Below are 22,669 nucleotides of genomic sequence, written 5' to 3'. Positions count from 1 at the left end.
AGAAGGGCCTTGGTGAGGTCAAAGGCGAGAAGATGCTCTTTGTCACCCTTAACGGAAGCTGTTGCCGGGATCTCCTCGCCCCGGTGTTTGAGCTGGGGTCTCCATGCCGGTGTTAGGTCGACGGTGACGGTAGGCTGCTCGGTGTTGAGCTCGGTTATTAGCTCGGCAGAAGGGTCTGCACGAGGCCTTTTGCCAACCTGGCGGGAGTCTCTGCTGGCTTGCCCGGCGGCGGGAGAAGCCAACGCAACCACGGTCCCGCTGGATTGACCGGCAGCCGGAGAGTGGGCTGGAATGCTCAGGATCTCAAACGAGGTGGCAGTGATCAAGTTCTTAATGCGGCTCCTCTTGGCCATTTCTTCTGCTTCGGTTAAACGAATGAAAGGGACGTCTGGCAGTGTGGGATCTGGCGGCGGAGATGGACCGCGGAGAAAGTCAGTGACTTTACTCCGGCGCAGACCTGAATACCGGTATGTTGAAGTGTAGTCGAGGAGCTCGTTACAATCTCGGTTGCGGTAACGGAGCACGGTCCTGATGGCTGCTTCATTGGGGTAGTAGTAGTTGGCTTGCAAGGCTTGGATCACTGCAAAGGAAAGAAGAAAAGTGTCAAGTATAGAATAGTGAAAAAAGATAAATTGACCGAGCAGTTAGCATGGCTTACATGTCTCGCCGAAGTTCTTGCTGATAAACCAACCCGGTACGTCGGCCGTTTCATAGTTGCCAGATACCTAGAAAAAGTCATCGTCGTGTAAGTCCTTGTCTGGGGTGCTGGTCACTATTTTTTCTTTGTCCGGTTGAATTTTTAAGTAATAGGTGAAGTCGTTGCCCGTGTGCCCAGGGGCGTATTGACGGAGTATCTCGGCTAAACCTAAGTTGGTTCCTAGCCGGTTGTTCAACTCGTGGACCCCATTGATTATTCGGTAAGTGTTGGTTGAGACTTGAGTGGGTGCTAGCCCGGTGCGGCGCAAGAATTCGGTCATCAGTGGGTTGACCGGGAAGCGGAGGCCTCCTTCAATGATGGAAAGCACGGTGAATGGGCATTGGTCTAATCTGCCCCAAGGGATTGTCTCAATTTCGCCGAGCTCTAGGTGGACGTCGGCCGGGATACCGTACTCTTCCTGGAACGCGGCCAGGGCAGCCGGAGTATCAACAAGGAAGCGGAAGCGCCCCATGTGTAGCCGGCTGGTTTAGCTCGGCTGAGGTGGTTTGGCACAGACTGGTGTTTAATGGCTGCTCAGTCTTTGAGAGCCTCGGTAATTGGTCAGTGGTCCCCTTGGACTCTGCAGGAAAAGGATGGCAAGTGTAAGTGGAAGCGCGGTCGCACAAAACGAGCTTGACTTTAGCTCGGTCATGAAGAGTGCCAGACCACCTCAGTCGCGAAGGCAAACCAAGGAGTTCGGTCGCTCAAGCAGACCAGTTGTTAGCCCGGTCGAGCGGCCAAGTCCTTTGTCTACCTCGGTTTCTACTAAGGTTTTGGCAAACTTGTAAATTGCTCGGTCTAATGGTTTTTTGGATGAAAAGGCGACCTGGAGTCCGGTCCGCTCCAGTTCTTCTTGTGTTCATGTGTTCATCACTGGGATTGAAGAACAACGACGAGAACAGGGGCAAGTGTGGGTTTTGGGAGGGTTATGTCCTAAAACCTACGGATTTTTTGCCCTAATATATGAAATACCAAATGAAAATAGCAAAAAGGAGGCTCGAAGGACTTACCTGTTAAGGGCAGGAGCTTCCTCCTCGAACACAAATGCAAGGAAAGGTAGGAACGAGGCTTGCAAGAGGCACAGGAGCTCTGGAACGCTTGGAATGGAAGAGGAACAATAAAAATGAAATGAAGAGGAAATGGCGTGTATATGGGAGGAAGACCGCCAAAAATTTGAATGTGAAGGAATGGTTGGCTGGTCGAGGCCAATGAGCGAGCGATACGTGTCCCTATTGACGACGACGTCAGTACTGAAGAGACAGGATGGCAAGTCGAGGTGTCGACCGGGCAAGTTTGAAGACAGGTATGTCAACTAGCCCGGTCACCGTCTAGCAGACTGTGAACCGAGGAAGAGTTATCCCGGACAGAACAGGTAATCCCAATCACACTTGCGCGAACGGAATTAAGGGGCAATTGAGAGGGAGATTTATGATTTGGATTGGGCTGTGGTAAGGGCCAGACAAATTGTGGGCCGAACACATTTGGGCCTTGGCAGCCTGGGCCCATCCAGAAAGGATTTTCGCTTGGTAACAGCACAGTTGCTATGAAACCGAGCTACTTGCTCGGTAATGGCATAGTTGCATAATTGATGTTGTACTAGCGGTCAAGTGAGGTTTGGTCGAGATGTCCGCTGCCTCACTGGGTTCCACAGTTCATGCGTTAGCTCGGCAGGAAGGCCGACAGCTAACTAGCATGACTTATTCCGAGCTCGGTCGTCGGCCGGAATGCAACCGAGCTCAGTCGTCATTGAGCTTGGCGAGCGGAGCGCTCTGGCTAGCTGCGCAGCACGACCATTGACAGCCGAGATGCTGCAGCCCAGCTGCCGAGCTCCTAGTGGTGTGGGCTGGCAGTTAGGTGATGTTCAGCTAGATTTGTACTGACAGATGGGATAGCAGCACCACGTGTCGAAAGACTAATGGGAGTAGATTTGAGGCGCAGAAGGTATATAAGCGAGTCTGCGCCCCCCACGCTGAGGCAGATGAACATTTGGTGAGATTTACACTAAACACTTAACTCTCCTTTCTCTCTCTCTACCTGAGTGTGTGCTAACTTGACCGTCAGAGGGGTTTTCCGACCACACACTGTCGGGTAGCTCACCGCCGTTGTGCTCGCAGGTCGATCAGACAGACAGAGAGCTTGGAAGAAAGGAGTACGGGCTTGCCTGAATATTTGCTCCCCGTACAGTCGCTACTCATTTAGTATAAAATCGTGTATCTCATATTGTTTACCAATCAAAACACATTTGAAGCATCACATAATCATGTCTTAAACACACCAAATAACTTCTCATGGAGTCATTACTTTCATTGTTCCATCCTCAAAACAAAAAGAATTCAGGAAAAGAAAACAAAAGAAAGAGAGAAACTCTAGTAAGATCAAGAAGAGGTGAATGAAGAGGTAAGAAAGAACTAGAAAGTGTAAGAAAGAACATTATCAGAAAATGCAGTTTGCTGGTGGGGGTAGTGGGGGCATTGGTTATAGGTGGAGACATACAATACAAGTTTATGAAAATATTTAGGCACGTGTTCCTCACGCGTGGAGACGAATCAAGAAGTTTCAAGCACCGAACAACTTCCATCTTTAATTAATCCCCCACACCCTCACCCTTTTCATCCATTAAGCGACCCAAACCTCCAAACCCAGTAAACGACAATCCCATTCACACGCTCTCAGTCTCTCTATCTGATTCTTTTTCTCACAGACAGGGTTAAACTTGTTTGTTTAGAAAATGTGGCAAACACCGCCTCACCGGAAAAATGACGGGGAAGCGGAGGCGAGTCCGCTGTACCCGACGATGCTGGAGAGTCCGGAGCTCCGGTGGGCCTTCATTCGCAAGATTTATTCAATTTTGGCTCTCCAATTGCTCATCACCATCGCCGTCGCCGCCGTCGTCATCACAGTCCGCCCTGTCGCTCTCTTCTTCTCCACCACCGGCGCTGGCCTCGCCCTCTATATCATAATCATCATCACCCCCTTCATAGGTACTCTTTTCTTTGTTTTTTCCCTATCAGAATTTACTTGTTCTAATCTTGGGAATTTAATTGTGCTTATATTTGTGATTCGATGTTTTGATTTTTTGTGGTTGCAGTGTTGTGCCCTTTGTATTACTATCACCAGACACACCCTGTCAACTATTTTCTTCTTGGCTTGTTTACTGTTAGTCTTGCCTTTATAGTGGGCTTGACCTGTGCTTTTACCAATGGTAAGCAATCTATCTTAATCTTTTGCTTTCTTTTTTTAATATGCAATTGGTCCAAATTCAAACAACCTTTAGTCTCAGTTCTTCAAGTTTATCCAAATTAAAACCCAATTTGGTAACACCCTGAATTAAGTTTACATAATTGTTTTTTTCTAATGTAAGAAGCAGATATAGGAGAACTTGGGTAATAGGTTTTGCTAAGAATCTTGAGCTAGGCGTGAATTGATCATCCAAGAAAACAGATACTGTATGGACTTGTTGCTTTATTAGGATTTTTTCTCTCTCTTTGTGGTGTGATCTTAGGATAAAATAAATATGTGGTTATTAATCTCTTACGTCATGATGAAACAATTGGCTACTACAGAGGAATGGAGTTTAATTGAACCTTGTGATACACCTAATTGTAAAATCTTTCATTCTTATTTTGAAAGTAGCACAACTATCAAAACTCTAGGTACTTTCTTGTTCATGCTACGATTGTTTTGATTTCTTGGATTTTTTGGCTTGTATATTGTAAAATATTGGTTTCCCATTAGTTGAATGATTTGGAAGAAGTAACAAACGTGGAGGGTATTTCATTTCTTTCGTTGGTTATATCGGTTGTTTGATTGTTCAAATTGTGTAATTTCATTTGGTAACAGGGAAGGTTATTTTGGAATCTGTAATCTTAACGGCTGCGGTGGTTATAAGTCTCACGTTGTACACATTTTGGGCTGCAAGGAGAGGCCATGATTTCAACTTTCTGGGGCCTTTCTTGTTTGGGGCTATATTTGTGCTCATTATCTTTGCCCTGATTCAGGTATATACAGATTTGTCTTTGCCGTGTCTTTCTTTTGTCACTGATCTGGTGAGGTTGCATCTCTTGGTTGTTGGGTTTCAAAATCTCAATTCTCGCTTTCACTTCTTGCAGGTGCTCTTTCCATTGGGTAAGATCTCTGTTATGATCTATGGGTGTCTGGCATCGATCATATTTTGTGGGTACATCATATACGATACAGACAACCTGATCAAGCGTTATTCCTACGATGAGTACATTTTTGCTTCTGTGGCTCTGTATCTGGATATCATCAATCTCTTTCTGTCATTGTTGACTGTTTTCCAAGCTGCTGAATAGTTAGAGAGAGAGCCCTCAGTTTTTGAGTCTTTCTCCCTTCCTCTTTTTTGTACTGTTTGTTGTGAAATACATAAAGATTGAAGGCATAGCATGTTCATATTATGTTTCTTTATGCTAGTAAATAGCTAATCGAATGGGATGTTTTGCGCAAAGTGTAATGAAGCTCCAAGTTCAATAATGTCCCTCCTCTATGTAGTATTCTACAACTAGGACAATACTAACACATCTTTGTTAGGGGGTTGTATGTATTTTTCACAGATGGTGGTCAGTCTACTTTGTGCGAGAATATGTTCAATGTGTAGAAAAAATTATTATCATTATTATTTTATCATTATTTGATCATTAACAAACGCCAAATAAGCAATAGTTAGTAGAATTCATTTTATGAAATGTGCTTGATAACATGAGTACTTTTGACACTGCCTTTTGTAGAAATATAAAACAATAGAGAACACACATCATTTATTAATACAAAGCATGGGGAATTAAGTCATAACAATGATTTTTCATTATCAAACTAAAGGATATAGATGAAGCTGGGAAACAAGAACGTGACACACATGAAATTATTTATATATATATATATATAGGCAGTAACTTGAAGACACTCTAAGGATCTCTCTTGAATATTGTAGTCGAGAAAAGCCTAATGTAGAGTGGGCACTGTGCTATGATAAAAAACATGACGGGTAGAAACCCCACTAAATATTCAACAACCTGTGCTCGTTTGATTATGTTTCTAAGGACAAAGAAATGTCCACCGCAGAAGGATACCAACATGGAAGCTATTGATATAAAAAGCGCCGTCAAACCTATCAGGAGCTTTCTGGGTAAGTAAACATGAAAATCCATGGCTTGGTGTCGAGAGGTGAGAATGGAAAGGAACATGAGCACTGCTGTGAGTGAAAAGCAGAGCGCCACGAGTGATGAGATGGCAAACACCTCAAACATGCCCTCTCGTTTCAGAACTGGTTCCCCGAGGACTCCGCCAATGCCACCTGGCAAACTGGCTGATGTGGCAAAGGCGACGGTTGCAATGAGTGCTGCAACAATGGTGCAAGAGTCTGAGGTTTTCATTAGCCAGTCAGTATCATTTTGCACGAGGTCAGCATGTGTGTCCATAAAAACTTGGTCCGGGGTCATGCCCTCCTTATTTTGGTGAGCCAACATACTTTTTGGCAGATGTTCCTTGATAAACTACAAGAGACATTAGGCAAATCTATGTCGTACATTCATAATAATTGTATGCTTTAAGGAATTGACTAGAATAGTTTTCCCATTAGTTTTGAATTTGTTAATTGTTGGAGTAAGACTTGTTTACCTCGTACCACTTGATTTCCCATTGCATTCTAAGAACAGCATTTGGTGCAACTGAGGGCGGATAAATTTTGACCATTGCAGCATGATGCAATGCATTGTTTCCGACATTATCATTATGGTGTAACAAATCTTTCGTGACATTGCGACGCATCAACTCCTTATAAACCATAAGTTTTCTGTTTTCCAATGCTAGGAGCATCACATTCTTTCCCTCTGGGTTCGTATCATATATGGCCACAGGAAAATCATCGAGGATTTGGCTAACCATTTCACTGATACCATTCTTTGCTGCAATTAGTATTGGTGTCGCTGCAACCCAAAAAAAAAATCACATCATGTGATTTCTGTGATTCTTTTTTATGACTGAAGTCAATGGGATAAACGTCATGGAATGTCGTGGGATTAGTCACTCTAGTTCACTCTCAACTAATGAGACATCAAAAGATCAATTATTGCTGTAAGAAAAAAATTAATTATATTTTCCTATTAGGTCAAAACAAAAACAAACAAACAAAAAAAGTCATGGGATTGAATGCCTCCTGAATTCTACAATTCAATTATTTGAAATAATAATTTTGTTATAAAACAAGTGATGCTCTAGCATTTGGAAAATAGGCATTTAAATACAGTCATGTTATGTTTTAGTACTGGTCTTTCAATAGATGGTTGGATTCTGAATGTTTGAGCTTTTTAACCAATAATAATAATAATGAGCTCTATTGAAAAGTGAGAGCAAAGGGGACAAGAAATACCTTGCTCTTCTTTGTTCTTTTGTCTGCTTTCCAAGGAAGCTTGGTTATCTGGCACCAAATTTTAGTAACATTGCCACATCAATGACATGATTATTGTTGTGCGAAAAAAAAAAAAAATTATAGACAGAGACAGAAAAGGAACAACTAACTGGGACAAAGATTACCTTTTTGTTCTTGTTGATTTTGGCTCTCATTCCAGATTCTAGTGATCTCCAAAATGTTGGCATTCTCAGAGTCCGATGTAGGTTTGCCTCCAGTATTTGTATAATTACATACCCAAACTTCGCGAAGAAGCATGTTCATGAGCTTAATAGAACTCCGATGCTTCTCTTTCATTTCTAGAATCGCCACTATTTTTTTCAGGACAAAATTTATTATCCTCCCAGCTCGAGCTCCTAACCAAATAGAGTAATAATTTAACAGTGAATGATAGTATATTATGATAATTAGAGTAAATTTACTCATGGGATTTATATATTCTTAATTTACAAATTAAATGACAAACTCTTGTATGAAAATGGCATAGCAGCAATAGAGAAAATGAGTAGATATCGTTCTAATAAATGGAATTATTGACTCTATAAGAAAGCAACCTAGAATCTATGAGGAAAATATGATTATTCTTGAAAATATTATTGATTGAATGATTATCCTTGGTTTCACATGTGATCTCAATTTTGACTCGTCCCCCATAATAGGAAATTAAAAATTTTAGACTACTGAAAACTAAATATAAAAATCTAATCTGTAAATAATATAAATATAAAAATTTCTAAAAACTTATCCTACATCAACCAAAAAAAAAAAAAATGCAATTTCTTGTATGGAATAAGACAGCATGATAATTTTTTTCATATGCCTAGAGAGACAGAGAGCCTACTATCATGTCAGTTAAATAGACCCACAAAAAAATAAAAAATAAAAATTGATAACGTATTTATGCAGTGCTCTAAGAGTATCCAATAATTATTCTAGATACATACACCCAAACACACTCGATCACTTCCCTCCCTACCTACCCCTCCTCTGATGTATGCATGTACTTACTTTTTGAATGATTCATAACTTTCTTCACCCTCAAAATCTTTTCTGGTACACCTTGCAAAAATAAAATAAAATAAAATAAAACTTAAAAGCTTATTAGCATGCTCCAATCCAATGGGAAACTAGTTCTATCAACTAGTATCCTAGCTAGGGGGAAAAAAAAGATTAATTAATTAGTGGCCATTGATTAGGATTTGAGTAGTGCTTTGGCAAGGATGCTTACAGTGATAAATGATTGATTGGCACCAAGTATGTGGGCAACTACTTTTGAATGCTGAGGGCTTCCTAGCTAATAGATGCATAGGAGAGTATCCTCTCTGGTCAACTTGGTGAACAAACTCTGGAAACCTAAAAATTATTTCACATGCCAAATCTGCCATACTCATAGTATTAACATATATATATATATATATATATAACTCCAAAATCATCATTTAATAATAATAATAATACTAATAAAGTATATATATAGATATTACCAAAGTACTCTTCATTGACAGCACAGTGAAGGACAGTGCTGCCATCGATGCTCCTTCTGCCATATTCGTAGATTTTGCGGAGGCCGTGATTGGAGCAGCAGATATCAGAGAGAGCAATGAAAGATTCTTTACAACCATAGAGAGCTGCCAAAAAGAGTGGTGTCTCATTCTCATGGTTACGATCACCGATACCTTCAGGGTGCGTATGAGCCATGTAAATGCACATTTTCTGCTGGTCCTCCAGTTTTGCAGCCACATGGAGAGGTGTGTTCCCTCTGTTATCTGCTAATTCGTCTAGCGGAACACTCTGCAGCCCTTCAATCAGCTTCTTGACAACTTTCTCTCTTTTTTCTCGGAAAGTTGCAAAATTTTCTTTCTTTTTGTTCATTGCCATTTGTAATGCCATGTGTAATGCTCTCTCCTCAGATCGAGTGATTTTCATACGTTGCAAATCTTCTGGACAATCGAATGACTCGTAAATTTTCAAAACCTCATTCCAATCATTTTTTATGACACCAGAGCTAAACGCCCCTGCATTCACACTAATTAATTTTACCAACTCGTCCATATCAATTTTCTCCTTCTCACTCGATAGTGCCGCCATTGCCATTGTTAATTCTTTGACAGATTTTTAACAATGAAGGTACCTGCCTAACGTGTCAGTAGTAGATCCATAAATATATATATATATATATATATATATATAGCAAAAGAAATCAGGGACACAGAATTTGTGTTGCTTGGATGTCAAGAAAGATTTTACGGCGGAAAAATGTTCCGTAGTCTCCAAATAGCATATGACATTGTTCACTTGATATTACTAACCAATGATGTATCAAAGTCCTGAATTGGAGAGGAGTTCAGCTCTTTTTTATGAACAAAATATAGTATTTATTTTGAAAATTTCTTCTTTTTCTTTTGCTTTAAGATTGATTTAGATTATGAATTTAAAAAAAAGTTGAAAATGAAACTAAAAAAAAGTAGGAGAAATATAAATAAAATATAAATTAATTTTTTTCTCCATTTCAATTTTTCTTTCTAAATTATTATCTAAATACATGATCCAAATACAATTTTAGAAAATTTTACAATCAAAATCACGGTCCATACTAACAAGATAAACTGTTTACAATATTCTTTTGAGCATCCTTGTTCAAGCATCCTGTTTCTTCTCTTTTCCGTTTTAGTTGTGGATACAGAGTAGATTGTATCGTACTATTTTAGCAAGGCCCACCACGAGTCTCACATGATTTAAATAATTTATTTTTTAGATCACATATAAATTATACATGTAACAAATTAAATCAATTTAATAATCATAATTATTTTAGACAAAGTAGATTATTCATATAAAAAATCAAATGAATAATCTACACATTATAGTCTAAAAAATAAACAATTTGAATAATTAAGTTCCGTGATGAGCTTCACAAATCAAAACAGCATGTTCCAAAATCTAGTTCCTTTGGGTTTCTGGTTAACTCTTTGTCGGAAGGTAAAGAATAATTAACGCAAAGTAGCAGATAAAGAACATAAACATATATGATTATACGATTATTCGTTTGTGCCTTCTAAAAGGAGAAAAATGAAAACACTGTACTCGGAATCAAACACTATTGTAAGGTTTCCCGCTTCCACAACTCTTTCTTTAATTGTAACCACGTCCCAATAAAACCAAAAATATTAGTTAGACCCAACTACTTTATGATATTATCAGGATGGTGCTTTCAATAAATAAAATATTAAAAAAAAATTGCAATACACAATAAATAGACTTTTTTTTTTTTTTTGATAATTAGATGTCCGAGCTAACGTGAACACACTCTCTCTATTTTAATAAAATGAGTCATTATGTCTCGCCTGTAAAATCAATGTTTGTGAGAAAATATGTGAAATGTATAGTGAAAATTATTATTATTTTTTGGAATATTTACACACAAGTCTCATTTTGTGAACTTCCATTAAGTCATAGATAATATTTTTTACTCCTTCAAGTCTTATTAATTTTTAATTGACGAAATTATTCTTCAAACAATGGTTGTTTATCATTTGTAATTATTTATAATAAAAAAAAAGTATGGTAATATGACATTTATTTGGTTTTTAAAACTTCAAATCATCATCATTTATACAATATTCATTTTTTTTTTTATAAAATTTATATTTTTAGAATCAACACAATGAAATCTATCAAGCAAGATTAATATTAAAGACAAAATTATATAAAAATAAAAATATTATTTTTTATTATAAATTTACAATTTAAACTATTTTTAATAGTAAGTTTTCTTAACTTATTTAACTAATGACATTTTTTGGTCTAATTTTTTTGATTTTTTTTCATATTTAAAACTAAGAATTTTTAAATGAAAAAATTGAGAATTTTTGCTTACAAAGTGAGAAATTTTTGGTTTACTATAACTAAAAAAATAATATTTTATTTTTGTAAAATTTTGTATTCAATATTGGTCTTATTTGATAGATTTCATTGTGTAGACTCACAAAATTGTTGGCTATATATTTTGTAAAAGCCAATTACAATTTAACACGTGGCAGAATAAGGGTTATATTGGAAGAATGTTTAAGTCTTTGATCATGATCGTACACGTGGCAGTTGATATTGTTTATTGTGTGGTCCGAGTGGCATTGGATCAGCAAAGAGATACAAGGTGACGTGACTTCAACAGTTAGTCACATCTAAATTCAAATATAGGAGGGAAGCCTAACTGCAAGTGATGGCGTAATGGAACTACTTATAAAGCAGCATGATCAGCGATCACAGAGGAGCAATTCGACGGTTTGAAGTGCAGTTCGATGGTCATCTTTGAGGAGTATAAATAGCAAGGAAGGCCCCAGAAAAAGCCCCCAGACTCAGATCCAACAAACTAGTCTTACTTTACATTTTTTTTTCCAGTTTTACATTTCCAGTCTTTACATTTCCTGTTCTTTACATTCCTGTACTTTAAATTCCTGCACTGCACTTCATTTATAGGAGTAGTTTCAAGTAGATTGTCGCTGTAAATCTCTACGAGGCTGAGTTTGGATCATTGTAAGTTTTTCATACTAATGAAATACTTTAATTGTTCTTTATTTAACTGTTCTTGTGCTTAAATTCTCCTAAATCAAACCACCAGTAAAAGTCCTCTTCATTGAGACTGAAAGAACTACAACACAATCGTTTGATAATTGATTGGCAATTAAAATTCTGTAAGGACTGATTAATCCTTGCTGGCACGCTCGTAATTACAAAAATAACCTTCAAAAGCCAAAAAGTCAACATATATTTTTGGCACGCCCGGTGGGACCAATTGAAATGGCTAGACGTAGGAGACAAGGGGAAAATGAACGCTTGGAAGAAGGCGTGGAAGGAGAGGTAGAAATACCTAATCCAGGGGATAATGTGATAACACATCCTGTGGAAACTCCTATTTTATCAGAACCTATGGTCGAACAGACCAGCACTTCGGAGCAAGAACCACATGTTCATAGTGTCGGACGAAACCAAGGAATTTGACCATCCACTGTTCCATCTACTCAGCCAATAAATCCATGAGATGGCCTAGTAGATGCCATGGGACAGCAATTAATGAACACAATGGAAAGGTGGGCAACATCCTTTTTGGATCGAATGAATAACCACTAACCAACAAATGCAAGGCACATAGAGGAAGTAAATGTCCCTCAGCAAAGATTGGCTAGAGATAAACAGCCTATGCAAGTTAATGGACATTCTAGTGGTCAAACTAGTAATCAAAATTATGAAAGACCACCACCTCAGTCTTGGTACGAAACTTCCTTAAGTTACCAAAAGGAGTAAAACTTCCATCTCCAGATGAACTTAAGGGAAAATTCTGTTGTAAATGGCATAACTCTTGGTCTCATTCGACTAAAAACTGCATTGTTTTTCGAGACAGGATCCAAGAACAGATTCGGAAAGGAAGTTTGAAATTCCTAGCCAAAACAGAAAAGGCCATGGGGATCGATAGTAATCCATTTCCAGAGGTTGGAGAAAGCGCAGCTAATGTTGTTGTACCAAACTTCCAGAATTTGTCTCTGCAGGAATTAGAAGAGGTCAATGTGCAGATGCATATTGCCAATTAGACAACTACCAAAAAGGACATCAGAAATCTACCAGCTATTGGACAAGATTTCTCACACCAGAAGGAAGACTCTGATGAAGAAGCACTGGATGATGATTCCCTAGAGGCAATCGTAATGTAGAGGATGTGTCCCAGGTGCAGACTGAGTTATAAGTGGTTGAAAGGCCTTCCAGTTAATGGGAAGCAATATTACAGGGATGTGCAGAGGCGTCCCAAACCAACCAATGCTTATAATAAAAGGCCGTATCCGGCTAGTGTTAGGCAGCAACCATTAGTGGTTGAGCCTGCAGTTAATAGAATGCATGCTAAAGGAAAGAGGCCCTTATATGAGTTCAGGCCACCTAACTATTACAGAATGGAGAGCAGTCATTCTGAGAGAAGACTGGAGAAGAGTTCAGGTTCTGGGATCAAAGCCAGAGATTGGCCCCCTAAACTAGCCTCACGCAGGACAGAAAGTGGTCACCTTCGTCGAACGCCTGAATCAGGCTCGAAACTTGAAGTCAAGGCCAAGCAATTGCCTTCACAGCCAGCTTCGAAGATGGCTTCAAAGGAAGAAAATGGCAGCTTAACATCTGGGTCAGTAAGTTCGTGGATACCTGTAGTTCCAGATTGGTTTGTGATGCAGAACAAACTTAGGAAAGTACCTACCCAAAGGGATGTTGGAAACCAAGGTAGGATGGTTAAGCCTCCTTTGGTAGCCCCCAACAATTGGGTATTGCTTAAACACCCAAAAACGAAGGAACCAGATATGGTCCCCGTAATTTCCAAATCACAAAGGAGGAAAATTCAGCGTAGGTACACCCAGTACCAGCAAGACCTTAAAGAAAGTGGAGAGAGTTCTTCATTGATCCAGACTGAAGGAAAGAAGAATCCAAAGTCAGACCATACTCCAAAGCCAACTCTACAAAGCAAGGTGGGTTGCAGCAGAGAACAGTTGGCTGAGGGGTTCATTCTGAACTAAAAGCCAGAGAGAAGGCTAGCTTAGCAGGATTAGAGAAAGCTCGGATGAAAAGTGGTAGCGAGACAGAAGAAGAAATTAGCATAAGCCAAAAGAAAGAAATGGTGGAAGAAGAAATGTTCGAAGCCTTCATGGCCGAGCAAACATTTTTGGTTAAAAAACCAGACGAGGAAAACCATTCAAAGGAACCTATTAGCAATGAAGTGCCAGAATGCAGCATACAGGATGCTTCTGAGGTAACTAATCAAGGTAGCCAAGAGGGGAAACAGGTACAGCCAGCCATCCAGTTTGGCTCGTTTGCTCCAGTATCCGTGAACATGGTGCATATACTATCTCATGAGTTCCAAGCTGGAGATGAGAACCAAGATGATCAAGAAATTGACCCAATTCCAGTCTCTAGTGAAGACTCACAAGTGAGTATGGTACAGGATAATTCTGGAATGGCTACCCCAATGGAAATTGAATATGAGAGCGAAGAAGAGGTGAGCATTAACCTCTCATATCTTTTTGAGTATCCCTCGAATTCTATGACACAACATGTCAAGCCTTTGTATATCAAGGCTTTCTTCGATGGGATACAATTGAACTGAGTCTTGACAGATAATGGGGCATCAGTGAACTTACTACCGAAATCTTCTTTGAAGAAACTAGGGAAAAAGAATCCCAGGTTGATCCCAACCAGCACAACCATTGCTGGTTTCGCTGGAGACAAACAGATGGCTCAGGGAATTCTACCCATCAACCTGAGTGTGGGAACCAGGGATTGCATGACAGCATTCTTCGTAATCGACAGTAATGCTAAATACAATGCTTTACTTGGGAGAGATTGGATTCACACTAATAAATGTGTGCCTTCCTCTTTGCATCAGAAAATAATAATGGCTTTGGGCAATGGAGAGACAGAGGAAATTGATGCAGATCCTCAACCCTTCATAGCCTGTGTAGACTTCGCAGAGGCCAAATTGTATATTGAAAGAGTGACACCACTCAGTATACTGAGGAAACCTGATGGCTCAGCCGAAGTGACGGCTGATGAAGAAGTGACACACCTGAAGTACTTAGTTCAAGAGAGTGCTGATAAAGAGGTTGTCGTTAAGGATGACAATGATGCCTGGTTGTAGGCAAAGAGATGAAGTCCAAGAAGCCAAATCTTTGGGTCTAATTAAATTCTCAACATTGAATGTAAAATCAATAGTCCAAAAAGTACAGGAGCAAGAGAAAGAAGCCATGATAATTGGCTGCAAACAGGAGCAGCAGCAGGCCAGAGTTTTGGCCCTTGATAAATACTGTGCATTGGACATTGAAACAAAAGTCCAGGAAATACAGGAAGAAGAAACCTTATGTACAGATTTTGTCTATGAGGAGGAGGGTAAAGATGTTGAAATAAGGAACCTGGAAACAGAACAAAGCAAGGAGGTTGCTTCGAAACTAGAAGAAATCAAAGAAGAAACTTCAATAAGTTCTTAGACACAAGACCCCTTAGAAGAAGTAAACTTAGGAGAAGGTTCTATACAACAGCCCACCTATATAAGTACTTGTTTGAAAGTTCTGGACAGGGACTAGTTGTTGGTTGTCTTGAAGAAATATAAAGATTGCTTTGCATGGTCTTATAATGAACTACCAGGATTGGATAGGTCATTAGTGGAACATAGGCTTCCTATGAAGCCCAATTTCAAGCCATACAAGCAAAAACCAAGAAGAATGAGTCCAGAAGTAATTCAGAAAGTTAAGGAGGAGATTCTTAGACTACTCAAAGCAGGCTTCATTAGGACAGCCAGGTATGTTGAATGGCTATCTAATATTGTGCCTGTAGTTAAGAAGAATGGCAAAATGAGGGTATGCATTGATTTCAGAAACTTAAATCTAGCAACTTCAAAGGATGAGTACCCTATGCCTATAGTAGATTTGCTGGTAGGCAGTTCAGCAGGACATCAAATTTTATCAATGATGGATGGGCACTCTGGTTATAACCAAATCTGCATTGCAGAGGAAGATGTCCACAAAACAGCATTTAGATGTCCTGGGAATATTGGCACCTTCGAATGGGTTAAAATGCCATTTGGCCTGAAAAATGCTGGGGCTACATATCAGAGGGCTATGAACACCATTTTTCATGACCTCATTGGAGGGTATTTAGAGTGTTATATTGATGATATTGTAGTAAAATCTCAATCCATGGAGGAGCATCTGTTTCATTTAGAAGCAGCTTTTGAAAGAATGAGGAAGTTCAAGTTGAAGCTCAATCCTCTTAAATATGCTTTTGGTGTATCATCTGGAAATTTCTTGGGTTATGTAGTGCACAAGAAAGGAATACAGATTGATCAGAATAAAGCTAAAGCCATCATTGAAGCCAGGCCTCCATCAAGTAAGAAAGAATTGCAAAGGTTCCTTGGACAGGTTAACTTTCTTCGAAGGTTCATTTCTAACACTGCAAGGAAAACTAAAGTATTTTCTTCCTTGTTAAGGCTGAAAGATGAAGAGGAATTTGTGTGGACAGCAGAGTATCAAACTGCTTTCGAAGGTATCAAAGCCTACTTGGCCAACCCTCCAGTGCTGATGCCACCAAAGGGTGGTAAGCCCTTGAAGTTATACATAGCTGCAGTAGATGATTCATTGGGAGCCTTTTTGGCCCAAGACAATGAAGGAGGCGAGGAGCAAGCTGTTTATTACCTTATTAGGTTTCTAAATTCTTATGAATGTAAATATTCAACCGTTGAAAAGCTGTGTCTTGCTTTGTATTTTGCTGCAATGAAATTAAGATATTATCTTTTACCTACAACTGTCTTGGTAATTGCAACCACAAATTTGGTTAAGTACATGTTATCTAGACCTATGTTGAGGGAAAGAATTGGCAAGTGGATCCTAGCCTTATCAGAGTTTCATTTAGAATATGTTCCCCAAAAGGCAGTAAAAGGCCAAGTTTTAGCCAATTTTTTGACAGACCATCCATCTCAAACAGAAAGCCAAGAGATAATGGAACTTGGAACAGCTAGTGTTGAGCCATGGCAAATGTGGTTAGATGGATCAAAAGCCAATGGTTTAAATGGAATTGGTATTGTGATTAGGTCACCACAAGGGGTAGAAACCACACATGGTTTCCAAGTTGATGAAGCTACCTATTCCAATAACCAAGCTGAATAAGAAGCCTTAATAGTGGGACTAGAAATTCTTATTGGATTACAAGTTCATGCAGTTGACATATTTGGAGACTCTCAATTAGTGGTTAATCAAGTGAAAAGGATTTTCAAGTGTCAAAGCATAAGTATTTTGCCATACTATGTTGTTGCATTACATCTGCTTTCTCAATTTCAAATAACAAATATAACTTATGTCCCAAGATTCTTGAATAATAGAGCTAATGATGTGGCTCAGAAAGCTTCGAATTTCAAGAGAAGGGATAATGTCCAAAGGGACATAAGCCAAACAACATATCAGAAATTAATACCACCTTTGAATAAAAGGAATGTGGTCTTGGAAGTCAATGATAATGACTTACAAGAACAAGATTGGAGGCATCCAATAATGCATTACTTGGCTGGTCCATCTTCGAAGGCCAGCAGGAAAATTAAATTGCAGTCTATGCAATATATGATATATGGTAATGCCCTCTACAAAAGATAGGGAGATGGCTTATTGCTGGAATGTTTAGGCCCAAAAGAAGCATTAACAGCTATGGCCGAGGTTCATGAAGGCATCTGTGGTGCTCATCAGCCTGGTGTAAAGATGAGATGGTTGCTTCAAAGGCATTCCTCCTATTGGCCAACTATCCTTAAAGACTGCATAGAATATGCAAAGGGTTGCCAGGCATGTCAAAAGCATGGCACAATAAGGCATGTGCCCATAACTGACCTACATGCAGTAGTAAAGCCTTGGCCATTCAGAGGATAGGCCATAGATATGATGGGAAAAATACACCCACCTTCTTCGAAACACCATTGTTTCATTCTAGTGGCCACTGATTATTTCACTAAGTGGGTCAAAGCTAAGCCATACAAAGCTATAGACCAGACAGAGGTCATTGGGTTCATTAAGGATTTGATCCATAGATTTGGCATCCCACAAACTATAACTGTTGATAATGGGACTGTTTTTGATGGGAAAATGGTGAAGTCTTTTGTGGCCGAGTTTGGAATTGGCCGAGTTTGGAATTAGTCTTGTTAATTCCACCCCATATTATGCATAAGCCAATGGTCAAGCTGAATCATCCAATAAGTCCTTGAAGAAAGGAATACAAAAGGTTGTGGAAGACAATCCTAGGGATTGGCATAACTTATTGTTGGATGTATTGTGGGCTTACAGAACTTTCCCAAGGTCAAGCACAGGAGTCACTCTTTATGCCTTAGTATATGGGCATGATGCAGTGTTACCTGTGGAGATCAATGTTAAGTCCTTGAGGGTAAGATGCCAAGACCAGTTGGATCCTGAGCAATACCATCAGAGTATGTGCTTGGAGTTAGAAAACATAGATGAAGCTAGAATTCTGGCATTAAATAGCATTCTCTTTCAGAAGAAGAAAGTAGCTAAAAATTATAATAAGAAAGTCAAACACATTGGCTTTGATGAAGGTGATTTGGTATGGAAGACAATACTCCCAATATGAATTAAAAGCCATAAGTTTGGCAAATGGTCACCTAACTGGGAAGGACCATATCAAATTCATAGAGTTCTGCCTTTTGGAGCATACCATTTGAGAAATTTGAATGGTTATGTGCATCCCAAAAAGATTAATGGCAGATATTTGAAGCCTTATTTTCCAACTATTTGGGAAACACAAGGAATAAAATAAACACTAAGTACAAGAACACAAGATTACTCAGATGATAAACAAGAATTTGTTTTTTCATAAAGAGTCAAGTACATTTTGCCACAAATTGGCCCAAAAATTATTACAATGTCTTAATTGTTCTTTTACAACAGATTTTCTATTGCTAAATGATGAAAATAGTTGAATAGCTGCAGCCATTTCTTCCTTTCGATCGGCCAATCCTTGGTTGGAGATTTGCAGTTTGGTGTCAGTTTGGACTAAAGCCTGGTTCACTGCAGATAGCTCCTCTTCAAGTTGAGCTTTCCTCTCCAGCAGCTGAACTCGAAATTGAGAGGCAGAGGAGTGTTGTTCCTTGAGCTCTGACACTTCAATATGCACTTGGGAAACAAAACTCTGGTCCTTGGTCAATTTCTTCTCTGCAACCTTGGCAGCATGGCAGAGATTGATGTAGTAATCAATAGTAGTTGCTGCCTGGGATAGATGACTTGAGACATTCATGTCGGACTGCTCGGCAACGTTGCAACACTGAAGGAACCCATTTCTGATTATAGGCCTTTGTAGAGCCTCGAAAGGGATCCTCGAAAAGGAGATTAATAGTTCCAGGCAAGTGTCTAAGTCTATTAGTGGGGCAGAAGGCTTGCTACTGGAAGAAGAGAAGCTTTCAAGGATTTCCAGCAAGGAGTTAGCCAAGACTAATGGCTCAGCTTCATCATCGACTGTTGGAGAGGTAGAGGGTATATCAAAGAGACTGGCTAGTCTTGCTTTGAAGATATCCACCTCATCCATAGACATGGGGCGCGCAGAGAGAGCTGTGGTGGAAGGCACAGAGGACTGCATAGGGATAGGAGAGATGGGTGGAGCATCTTTAGCAGTCTCCATGGTCCTAGCCACCAATGAGTCAAGGGAAGAAGGGCTGGAGCTAGGTAAAGATGGTAAACCATGGGTTGGAGAGCTACCAGCACCCTCAATAGGGGAATCAACTGCCATCAGAGATGAAATAACAGTCGGAATTTCCGTGAAAGGAGAAGGAGGAGCAAGGCTCGAAAGGTAATTAATTTTTGGTAGCTCAAAAGACAAGAAAGGAAGGTATGGCTTTAAGCCAAGAGAAGGAGATGCAGGAATGTTTGGCCTCAGGGGAGGTACAGAAAGTGTAGGCCTTGGAAGTGGGAGTAATATCTAAATAGCCTTCACATGCTGCAGTTCATCAACTTCAACTGGAACTGAGGGAGTCCTAATTGGAAGGATAGGCTCAGTAGTTGTTGCTGGAAGAGGAAGAAATGTAAAGTAATGTCAAGCTTCAATAAATAAATTTTGACAAGGAAAAACAGCAGAAGCATGAAAGAAATTACTTGTTTTAGAAATGTTGGCAGTGATGGGAGAGCTATAAAGGGAGTAATGTTCGGCAGTTTGTTGCCTTCTTGCAGTTTCCCTTTGTAATGCATTAGCAGCAGCAACTTCATCTCTCATAAATTGTTGTTGTCGTATCTTCTTAGCTCTCTCGAAGACAATTATGGCCTTAGAATGTTCTTGTTCTACTGCCTTGGCAGCTGCTTCATGGATGGTATCTTCAACCAAGTTAGTAGCAAAAGCAATCACTTTCTTTCTCTTTTCCATTGCTTTGGCAATTGTCTCGGAATCGGAGTCTTCGACCATATCAGAAAGGAGAGACAGTCACCTTTCTTTTCTTTTTTCTCTATATTGGTGTGGTCTGCTCCTTCTCAATTTTCTTCTCAACTTCTTCAATCTGAGATCTGGATTCCGAAGAAATGAGCTCCTTTTCTATCTCTCTGGCAGTTGTCTCATCTTGAACCAAGTCAGAGGAAGGGATGATCACTCTTTTCCTTCTTTTTAAGGGCGACTCTTGCTCTTGATCTACTTCTTCTTTTTCTTCTGCTTGAATATCAGGTGTTTCCTTTTCAGGCTCAAGGAGTCTCCTTTTCTTTTGTTGTTGGCCACCTCCACAAAAGAAGAACTAAAGATAAGGCTAAAAGCATTATAAAGAAGACAAAAGGAGAAGAGACAAGGGCATATACCTTTCTTCGAGGCAGCCCGAGTAACTCTAGGAGGAGTTGAGGCAACAGGAGCAGATTGGGTTGTAGCATGTACTGCAGCTAAAACAGTGGAAGAAGTGGCAATTCCAACTCCTTTGGGCTTGGGCACATCTAACACCATTAGTAGGTTTTGAGGTGAAATGGCCAAGTAGACTTCCATGTTGGTCACCCACCAGTTTTGGTATCTCTTCAATAGGGTACCTTGAGGAATGAAAGGGGTATACTCGAAATTCACCAAGTCATCTATAAATTTGAAAGTTGCCTCTTCTAGCCTGGACTTCCGAACTTTCAGATCCCTCATAGTAAGACTGAGATTGGTGTTGCTGCAGAGAGATATTGGGACCCCTTGTGTGAAGCCAAATTGTCTAGCAAATTGAGCAGGACAGTAGGGCTCAGCGATATATTTGTAGGCTTTGGGGTTCAAGGTCCTAATAAATAACTCTCTGGGGATCAGAATGGAGGCCATATATCTTTGTGAACAGGTGAAGCACAGAACCTGCCACTTAGGAAATTCCTCAACCAAGATGGACCAATGGTGGGTTCAAAGGGACAGAAACGGTAAGTAGGAAGGGAAGCTGGAAGTTGGTGGAAGAAAGAGAAGTAAAAAGCAAAGGTAGAGGGATAAAGTAAAGCATTGGCCAGCCTTATGCCATGAGTAAGAGGGTTTGGCTCAGAAAATGTAAGGCATTTGGATTGTAACTCAGCAAAATAGGCAAAAAGCCAAAACTGAAGGATCTAGAATGGCCCCCCTTGATTAGCATCTAAGGGTTTCTCACAGAAAAGGGAGTAGACTCTATATACGTAACCTAGAACATGTGGGGCTAAGGCCACCTTTTTCTGTAAAACAAGGGCTTTGGCAAGAGGGGCAAATTCAGGCATGATTCTCTGAGAGGAGGTGCAGAAGAGGAATTTCCAAAGCCAATACAATAAGAAAGAAAAGAACTCCCTATCAGTCACATGGCCCTCTCTTTTATTCTCAACCTTAGCGAAATCACTATAGGATGAGTTAAGAGAGGGGAAGGAGAAAGGGACTGCTGAGTCAGGGTAATCTGGTCGAAATGGGGTACCAATGAGGGATAATCCTAGTAGATGGCAAATGTCAAGAACAGTAGGGACCATCATCCCACATCTAAATTGAAAGAAATTAAAGATAGGGTTCCAAAAACACAAGGCAACAGGAATTAGGAAAGGGTCCTCTGAGATAGTTACCCTGGATAGTCGGAGAGCATCAAGAAGGCAGAGCTCTTGAAGGTCCAGAGTTCTAGCAGGGACAACCCGGTCATACCATTCTTGCCACTCCGGTCTCACCGTGGGCCAGCATCGGTGGGGGCGGTTTATCCTCCAGTTCCTCCAGTCAAGACCACCTTCGTAAAGGAGACATTGGTTTTCCAGATGAGGATATAGAGTTGGGAGCTCAGTAAGGATATCTTTGAATATGGGCCCAAGCACATAGTCTTGCTGCGCATGGCGACGAGGGACGAAGATGCATCCATCGATAGCGCTTTTCTCCCCAGCTTTGTACTTCTCACATTCTGCATCAATGAGCCTCTTCAGGGCTACAGATGGGCTCGCACGCTCTACGACTGGCACTGAAGAAGAAGCCATTGATAGTATGCTTTTCCAGAAGGTGAAACTGAGAAAGGAAATAGAGAGAAGTGGAAGATCGGCAGAGGTAAAAGGGTTTGTGTGTTGAGCGAGCAAATGATTTCAGAACACGAAATAAAAGGGTTTCAAAAGCCTTTATGTTTGGGAAATATATAACGCTTGGTTCGTTAAGCACTAAAAGTACGAATACGAAGAGTTTCCTTCAAATATTGATAGTATTTGGAGGGAAAAACATATTCCGGATGCTAATGCCAGCTTCGAAGTAAAGTATTTCGCTTCGAAACCAGATTTTGGCGCCAAAAGTCAAATAACAACGGCTTCGAAACAGAGAAGCCGGCTTTGAAGCACATTCCATACTTAAGGATGCAAGAATGCTCAAGTATTTGTTTACTTCAGAAAGTGAAGTCCTTCGAAACAAAACTTAATGCCCCTTAAGGATGTGAATTGTTGTTCAAAACATCAAAACCAATAGTTGGTTGGTGTATTATACGGAAAAACTTTGTCTTTTGGACTAAAAAAGAATGAACTATTGTTCGAAGCAAAAATGGTCAATTTAGGATTGATTGATCATACCAGCCATGACCA

At 40.0% G+C, this 22,669-nt stretch overlaps 2 protein-coding genes across 7 annotated transcripts in view; one reads left to right on the top strand and one right to left on the bottom strand.

Moving 5' to 3' along the window:
• Positions 1 to 3,026: 3,026 nt before the first annotated feature.
• LOC114288063 (protein LIFEGUARD 2) lies at positions 3,027 to 5,188 on the top strand. The gene is made up of 4 exons (XM_028231551.2): positions 3,027 to 3,678; positions 3,786 to 3,899; positions 4,538 to 4,695; positions 4,807 to 5,188. The coding sequence occupies exons 1-4, from the start codon at positions 3,426 to 3,428 to the stop codon at positions 5,008 to 5,010; spliced, it is 729 nt and encodes a 242-aa protein (XP_028087352.2). The 5' UTR covers positions 3,027 to 3,425; the 3' UTR covers positions 5,011 to 5,188.
• Positions 5,189 to 5,447: 259 nt separating this feature from the next.
• Positions 5,448 to 22,669, bottom strand: part of LOC114273411 (uncharacterized) — a 177,192-nt gene continuing 159,970 nt past the window's right edge. For 2 of the 6 annotated variants that reach the window (XM_082906905.1, XM_082906906.1), the window contains exons 6-7: positions 6,332 to 6,463; positions 5,448 to 6,207 (exon numbers count right to left, since the gene is read on the bottom strand). In XM_082906905.1, coding sequence (XP_082763031.1) covers positions 5,620 to 6,207; positions 6,332 to 6,463 — 720 coding nt within the window. In that variant the 3' untranslated portion in view covers positions 5,448 to 5,619. Of the gene's footprint in view, positions 6,208 to 6,331; positions 6,640 to 7,082; positions 7,131 to 7,246; positions 7,478 to 8,129; positions 8,181 to 8,349; positions 8,500 to 8,605; positions 9,325 to 22,669 lie in introns of those variants that run through there. The other 4 variants (XM_082906904.1, XM_028231550.2, XM_082906908.1 and 1 more) reach the window with 4 other exon arrangements.

Source organism: Camellia sinensis, chromosome 14, assembly GCF_055761805.1.
Source record: "Camellia sinensis isolate YWXY chromosome 14, ASM5576180v1, whole genome shotgun sequence".
NCBI classification, from domain to species: Eukaryota; Viridiplantae; Streptophyta; class Magnoliopsida; order Ericales; family Theaceae; genus Camellia; species Camellia sinensis.
Note: the sequence above shows the minus strand (reverse complement) of the source record. Positions and strands in the feature narration are given on the sequence as shown.